The 7,931-nt window shown below is 42.5% G+C and overlaps 1 protein-coding gene across 2 annotated transcripts; it reads left to right on the forward strand.

Moving 5' to 3' along the window:
• Nucleotides 1-192: 192 nt before the first annotated feature.
• Nucleotides 193-7,931, forward strand: LOC106632801. Of its 2 annotated transcripts, none has more exons than XR_006054474.1 (2): nt 193-7,729; nt 7,831-7,930. XR_006054474.1 is itself a non-coding variant. In XM_042221425.1 (2 exons), the coding sequence occupies exon 2, from the start codon at nt 1,567-1,569 to the stop codon at nt 7,321-7,323; it is 5,757 nt and encodes a 1,918-aa protein (XP_042077359.1). In that variant the 5' UTR covers nt 193-514; nt 616-1,566; the 3' UTR covers nt 7,324-7,931. The 2 variants fall into 2 exon arrangements, 1 of the variants encoding a protein (XP_042077359.1); XM_042221425.1 differs by having other exon boundaries at nt 193-514; nt 616-7,931.

Consider the following 7,931-nt stretch of genomic DNA (forward strand, 5'->3'; position numbering starts at 1 on the left):
TGGGAAGGAAAAACTCCCTTTTAACAGGAAGAAACCTCCGGCAGAACCAGGCTCAGGGAGGGGCGGGGCCATCTGCTGCGACCGGTTGGGGTGAGAGAAGGAAGACAGGATAAAGACATGCTGTGGAAGAGAGACAGAGGTTAATAACAGATATGATTCAATGCAGAGAGGTCTATTAATACATGAGTTTAACTGCCATAAATGTAAATTATGTCAATTTGTTTAATTTATTGTGTTCATTTATGTTATTTATTTTCTTTATTTATTGTTGTTCCTTTTGGGGTAGGAACTAAGGTTCATTCTGTGTTGCACACAGGCCTTTTAAGTGACGTAAAGGGAAGTAAAAAAGCATGTGCAAGAAGCTAAGTTAATAAGTTAACTAAGGCAGAAGAAGGAATAAATAAGCAGTTTAAAGTAAAAGAAAGCTGCAAAGAAGAAGAAATTGGGAATTATTTTTGTTAAGTTTTGTTCCTGAAGCGGACTCATTCCCTCACGGTTACGTGCAGCCAGCGAGGTACGTTAACTGTGTTTGTTTATCGCGTATTTGTTAACTTGGGTTTAAATGTTTATTTGTAATATTTATGTTGGTCATTCTGTACTTTTATGTAATAACAGTTTGACGGTGGATTTTATGGTGTTTCTGAGGAGAAGTTTGACGGAAGAATAAATCCATCAGTGAATGAAGAACCGTGGTGTCGTGTATTAACTGGAGGGAGTGATAGTCAAACTCGGACCTGCCCAGACTCGCCCTATCAGCGCAAATTCGACAGCTCATCAAGACGGGAACACAGATAAGCCACTGTTTAGGACACACAGGTCCATAAGGTTTTCATGAAGAAGTCTATAAGCCAGACTCTAAAGTTTTTGGTCTGAAAAGTGACACAAGAGTTGGAAACTAAAAGGAACTGTGTATAGTCTGGCAGCCACGCTGTTTCACGTATATGAATGTGCATTTACGTAAGAGATGTAAATTCATGTTCAGCTGAATAATTATAGTTGGCTCTGAAAGGGCAGAAGTAAACTTTGTACATTTTGACAGAAATTCAGTTTGTATTTACGGTAATATTCTACATGTATGGGCTAATTTGAATGAGAGTGACTTCATTTAGTTAAGCTCATTCTTTCAGTATTCACAAATGTTGTTGTAGCTTGCTCTTGTATGCTGCCTGTGTATATCTGTGTCTAAATAATCAAAATGTCACATACAAGTAAAGAAGCTCAGGGTGCAGCAGCTGCTCTGGAAGAAGAGACAGAGTTAGAGCAGACAGGTGAATCAAATATCGGGCAAAATATAGCACCACCTGAAGAGCCTCGTAGAAGTGAAAGAGCCCGGACATTAACAGAAAAGGAAAAGAGTTTCAGAAAGAGCAAATCAAAGGGCTATTGCTTCGCTTTGACAGCAAATATGAACGATGGAAAGCTCTGATTAAGGTAGCTAAAAGATCTGTGTTAAAACAGGATCCTAGTGACATCCTACAAGAACACATCACCAGTATTCAAAGGGAATTATCTGAGTTGAACATTGCTTATGATGATTACAGAAGAATTGATCAACCAGCCCATGACATGCGTCGCAAGATGGATAACTGCATCTCGATCACAAAGACTGTAGTACAAAATGCTCAATCTGAAATGCAGGGAACAGCGGAGGAGTTGATTTGGCCAGATAATAGTTCTGTATTCTCATCGTCAGCCTCCAGTGTTTCACTTCCTGCCTCTAATGGTTCTAAAGCTTCTTCTATTCACTCAAGTGTATCTTCACTTAGAAGACAAGAAGCTGCTGCCGAGTATGCAGCTACACAGGCTGTACTGCAGATTATGGCTGAACAAGAGGGCCACGAAGAGAAACTGCAAAACCTTGAAGCTGAAGAGAGGTTGATCATTGCAGACCAAGAAGCAGCAGCATTAGCTCGTCGTCTTGAAGGAGAAAGGGAAGAAACTGAACGTAGGCTAGAAAGACAGAAACAAGAGGCTGCTCTCTTAAAGAAACAGCAAGAAGAGAATGCTGCAAGAAGAAGGTCTGTAGGAAACCTAAAGAGAGAACTTGAGCGTTTGGAAAATTTGAAAAGGCTGAATGCAGCCAAAGCAAGGCTTCAAGTATATGATGAGAGTGAGCTCAGTCCAGCCCAAGGTAATGCTGCACAGAGCCTGGATCTACATAAGGTTATGCAGCCACTCAATCAGGTGAAGACTGAGGACCAGCACTCACAACCACCAAAGGATGCAGTGCCAACACATGTGCTCCAGGATAGCACAGGAGAGCTTGTGAAGGTCTTAGCTGAGGCTATATCAGCAAATAGGCTACCCATTCCAGAGCCCACAGTTTTTAGTGGTGATCCACTCAAGTTTAATCATTGGAAGTCATCCTTCCAAACTCTTATTGAAAAGAAAAACATTCCAAGCTCGGAGAAAATATTCTTCCTCCAGAAATATGTTGGAGGAGCAGCTAGAGAGGCATTAGAAGGTTATTTTCTGATTGGTTCAGATACTGCATATGTTGCTGCATGGGAACTCCTCAATGAGCGATACGGCCAGCCTTTTATGATTGCCAAAGCCTGCCGAGACAAATTACATGCCTGGCCAAAGATAGCATCAAGAGAGAGCGCTGACTTAAGGAAATTTGTGGACTTTTTACGCAGTTGTGAATGTGCCATGGCTCACAATGAGAGTCTGCGTATTCTTGATGATGGCATTGAAAACCAAAAACTGACAGCCAAGTTGCCTGATTGGTTAAGCAGCAGATGGAACCGAAAAGCCACACAGTATCAGCTGGAGCATGGAAGGTTCCCAGATTTCAAGTATTTCGTAACTTTCCTGACTTTGGAGGCTAGTATTGCTTGTAACCCTGTTACATCTTACAATGCTTTGCGGCAAGGGGAGCCAGAAAGGACAAGATCTAAACCTCAGAATGTAGTGACCTCTAAGAACCAAGCAGCAAGTGCAAGGATTTTTACAACTAACACCACTGAGAAGAGCATAAGCACATGTATGTTTTGTAAGAAAACAGGGCATGTCTTGCACAAGTGCCGTAGGCTAACTGCAAGGCCAGTTGCTGACCGAGTGAAGTTCATTCAAGGTGAGAAACTGTGCTTTGGCTGTTTGAGTCCTGGCCATCAATCCAAGAATTGCAGCAACCGGATGGTCTGCGACACCTGCTCAAAGCGCCACCCCACATGCTTACATGAGGATCGCTCAAAGCAAAAGGAAAATGACGAGACAAGTTGCAGTAAGGAAAGAAAGCCACAGTCGCCGCAAGACACCACTCACGAAACCACATCCAATAGAGTTGTGCATGATGGTAACAGTGCTCAGACTTCAGCAATAGTTCCTGTTTATGCATCAATGCCAAGTGATTCAAACAAAGAAGTCCTTGTCTATGCTCTGTTAGATTCACAAAGTGATTCTTCATTCATTCTTGAAGAAGTGGCAGATGCTCTTGATGTTAATGCAGAGCCAGTCAAGTTGAAGCTGTCTACAATGTCTTCCAAGGAGACAATTGTACCATGCAAAAGACTCAAAGGTCTACAAATAAGAGGGTTATCTTCTTCTAAGAAGATCACAGTGCCAACGGTCTACACTCGTGAATTCATACCTGCCAATCGTACACACATTCCAACACCAGAGACTGCAAAGGCGTGGCCTCATTTAGAGCATCTTGCGGAACACATTGCCCCGCCGAAGAAATGTGAAATCGGTCTTCTTATCGGGTATAACTGTCCACAAGCACTAATGCCTAGAGAAGTTGTATGTGGTGAGGACAACCAGCCCTTCGCACAGAAAACTGACGTAGGCTGGAGCATAGTGAGCTATGGTGATCCAGGTGAACACTACAGTGATGCAATAGGAGTAAGTCACCGCATCATTGTAAAGCAAGTGACCCCTGAACCCAAAGTAACAAGTAAGTTGAAGAGCAAAGTTCATTATGTTTGCAAAACAAGAATTAAGGAGATGACTGCTCCAGAAGACATACTTAAGGTGCTGGAATCTGACTTCAGTGAAAGGCTTGGAGAAGAGACAAATCTCTCGCAAGAAGATCTCCGGTTTTTGACTAAAATGAAAGAAGAAATTAAGCACAAAGAAGACGGACATCTTGAAATGCCTCTGCCTTTTAAACAGAGCAGGCCAGAGCTACCAAATAACAAGCCAAGTGCTGTTCAACGCCTCATGTGCTTGGAAAAGAAGCTCAAGAGAGACCAGAAATATCGGACAGACTACATGAACTTCATGGAAGACATTATCAGTCGTGGTGAAGCAGAAAAGGTCCCAGAAAAAGAGCTTGATAAACGATCAGCTTGGTATATTCCCCACCATGGCGTATACCACCCTCAAAAGCCAGAGAAACTGCGAGTGGTCTTTGATTGTTCGGCAAGATTTCAAGACATGTCATTGAATGACTACCTTCTTACAGGGCCAGAGCTCACAAACACCTTGGTGGGAGTTCTTTGTAGATTTCGAAAGGGCCCAGTCGCTATTATGTGTGATGTGGAACGAATGTTTCATCAATTCCATGTAAAGCCTGAAGACCAAGACTACTTGAGGTTCTTATGGTGGGAGAATGGTGATCTTGAGTCTCCGCCATCAGTTTTTCGGATGAAAGTCCATTTGTTTGGAGCAGCTTCCTCACCTGGCTGTGCCAATTTTGGACTTAAACATCTAGCCACAGAAGGTCAAGATCGATTTAACCAAAGCACTGTCAAGTTCATCCGAAGAAATTTTTATGTTGATGATGGACTGGTGAGTGTAAGGTCTGATGCTGAGGCAATCAAGCTGATCAAGGAAGCAAGAGAGCTTTGCAGCACAGGCAAGCTTAGACTACACAAGTTCATTTCCAACAGCAAGAAGGTATTGGAGTCAATACCAAAGGAAGAGTGTGCAGACAGTGTCAAAGAACTGGACATAGATTTAGGGGAGCCACTCCTAGAAAGAGCACTGGGCGTGCAATGGTGCGTATCCTCTGATGACTTTCAGTTCAGAGTAACTGTCAAGAAACACCCAATGACGAGAAGGGGAGTGCTATCCACAGTAGCTTCCATCTACGATCCTTTGGGTTTCGTAGCACCGTTTGTTTTACGTGGGAAGTTGATCTTGCAACAGTTGAGTCGAGAGAAAGCTAGTTGGGATGAACCACTTTCAGAGGAGTGCAGATCACAGTGGCAGTCATGGTTACAAGATCTCCATAACTTGTGTCAAGTAAAGATTAAGAGGTGCTACATACCAGCAAGCTTCATAGATGTCAAGCAGTACGAGTTACATCACTTCTCAGATGCTAGCTTCACAGGTTATGGAGAGTGCACTTATCTAAGAGCAGTGGACTCTAATGGCAGCGTACACTGCTCACTTGTCATGGGGAAAGCGCGTGTTGCCCCCACTAAGGTCACAACAGTTCCAAGGCTTGAGTTGTCTGCAGCAGTGGTTGCTGCGAAGATGGGTGCCATCTTAAAACATGAGCTCGAAATAGACAACCTTAAGGAATATTATTGGACTGATTCAAAGGTTGTTCTCGGGTACATTAATAATGATGCCAGACGCTTTCATGTTTTCGTGGCAAATAGGATCCAGAGAATCAAAGCCACCACAGATGTCAACCAGTGGTATCATGTGCAGTCCGAAGACAATCCGGCGGACCATGCTTCGAGAGGGTTATCGGCAGATCGGCTCGTTGCTTCAAATTGGTTCACTGGCCCAGACTTTCTGTGGGAAAGGGAGCTACCCACAAGAGATGCTAAGGTGGGAGAGGTTAGTGATAATGATCCAGAACTTCGAAGGGCTCAGGTGCTCAACACCAGCGCAAGGATAAATAGAACATTGTTGGACCGCCTGACTAAGTTTTCTGACTGGAAAAGAGTTGTTAAGGCTATTGCTTGTCTTAAACGTCATGCTAAGCAAGTTAAGGGTCTTAGTCCCAAACTCAATGGAAGTACAAGTGTTGAGGAAAGACAACAAGCTGAACTTTTCCTAATCAGATTGGTCCAAACAGAAGTATTCAGCAGTGAAATCAAGAATTTACAGCAATCCAAGGACGTAAAATCCAAAGACAAAGCAAACAAGCTATGCAAATTAAGTCCATTTTTGGATGAGCAGAGTGTGCTGAGAGTAGGCGGACGCTTAACAAGAAGTGATCTTCATACACATGTTAAACATCCTGCTATTCTGCCAAAAACAAGTCACGTGTCTTCTTTATTGATCAAGCATTATCATGAGAAAGTACAGCATCAAGGAAGAGGTATGACTGTAAATGAGTTGCGATCTAATGGGATATGGGTCATTGGATGCAGCAGTGCAGTTGCCTCACATATCTTTAAGTGCGTCACATGCAGAAAGTATAGAAGGAACACACAAGATCCAAAAATGGCAGACTTGCCAGAGGACAGAATGGAAATGACCCCTCCATTCACATATTGTGGCATGGATTGCTTTGGACCATTCTATGTGAGGGATGCAAGAAAGGAACTGAAGAAGTATGGTCTTCTCTTCACTTGTATGTGTTGCAGAGCTGTACATATCGAAATGCTTGATGACCTCAGTTCAGATGCCTTCATCAATGCATTGCGCGTATTCATTGCAATACGTGGGAATGTAAGGCAGTTGAGATGTGATCAAGGTACCAACTTTGTGGGTGCAAAAAGAGAGTTCATGGACTCAATGAAGAACTGGGATCATGAGCAGGTGAAGGAATATGGCTGTGAGTTTGTAATGAATCCCCCATCATCAAGCCATATGGGAGGAATTTGGGAGAGGCAAATAAGGACAATCAGAAGTGTTCTAACAGCAATTCTTGATCAGTCTGCTAAAAGACTTGACACCGCCTCACTTAGGACTTTTTTGTATGAAGTGATGGCTATTATAAATAGCAGACCGCTGACAACAGAGCACCTGAATGATCCAACAAGTCTTGAACCGCTCACACCAAATCACATTCTTCTGATGAAGTCTAACATCATATTGCCACCTCCGGGTCAGTTCGTGAGTCAAGATTTATACCTGCGTAAGAGATGGCGTCAGGTGCAGTTCTTGGCGAATGAGTTTTGGACAAGGTGGAGGAGGGAGTACCTTCTTAATCTCCAGCAAAGACAGATATGGCATGGGGATAAAAGGAACACCAATGTCAATGACATTGTTATTCTTCAAGAGGACAGTGCTCCGCGAAATCACTGGAGACTAGCAAGAGTCACGGAGGTGTACCCCAGCTCTGATGGAAGGGTCAGAAAGGTAAAGCTGTTGGTTAGTGACTCAACTTTGGACAAACAGGGAAAACGCACAACTAGGCCAGTTTATCTTGAAAGGCCAGTGCAAAAAATAGTACTACTTGTTGAAGCAGAATAAGCATGTGTTAAACTGTTGTAAATGCTTATAACTTGAAGATGCAAATCTGTGAAGAAATCTCAAGTTGAGATTTGGTGGGAGTTTAACTGCCATAAATGTAAATTATGTCAATTTGTTTAATTTATTGTGTTCATTTATGTTATTTATTTTCTTTATTTATTGTTGTTCCTTTTGGGGTAGGAACTAAGGTTCATTCTGTGTTGCACACAGGCTTTTAAGTGACGTAAAGGGAAGTAAAAAGCATGTGCAAGAAGCTAAGTTAATAAGTTAACTAAGGCAGAAGAAGGAATAAATAAGCAGTTTAAAGTAAAAGAAAGCTGCAAAGAAGAAGAAATTGGGAATTATTTTTGTTAAGTTTTGTTCCTGAAGCGGACTCATTCCCTCACGGTTACGTGCAGCCAGCGAGGTACGTTAACTGTGTTTGTTTATCGCGTATTTGTTAACTTGGGTTTAAATGTTTATTTGTAATATTTATGTTGGTCATTCTGTACTTTTATGTAATAACAGTTTGACGGTGGATTTTATGGTGTTTCTGAGGAGAAGTTTGACGGAAGAATAAATCCATCAGTGAATGAAGAACCGTGGTGTCGTGTATTAACTGGAGGGAG

The sequence above is a fragment of the Haplochromis burtoni genome, unplaced genomic scaffold, assembly GCF_018398535.1.
Source record: "Haplochromis burtoni strain Fernald_Lab_line unplaced genomic scaffold, NCSU_Asbu1 Contig_66, whole genome shotgun sequence".
In the NCBI taxonomy this organism is placed as follows: domain Eukaryota; kingdom Metazoa; phylum Chordata; class Actinopteri; order Cichliformes; family Cichlidae; genus Haplochromis; species Haplochromis burtoni.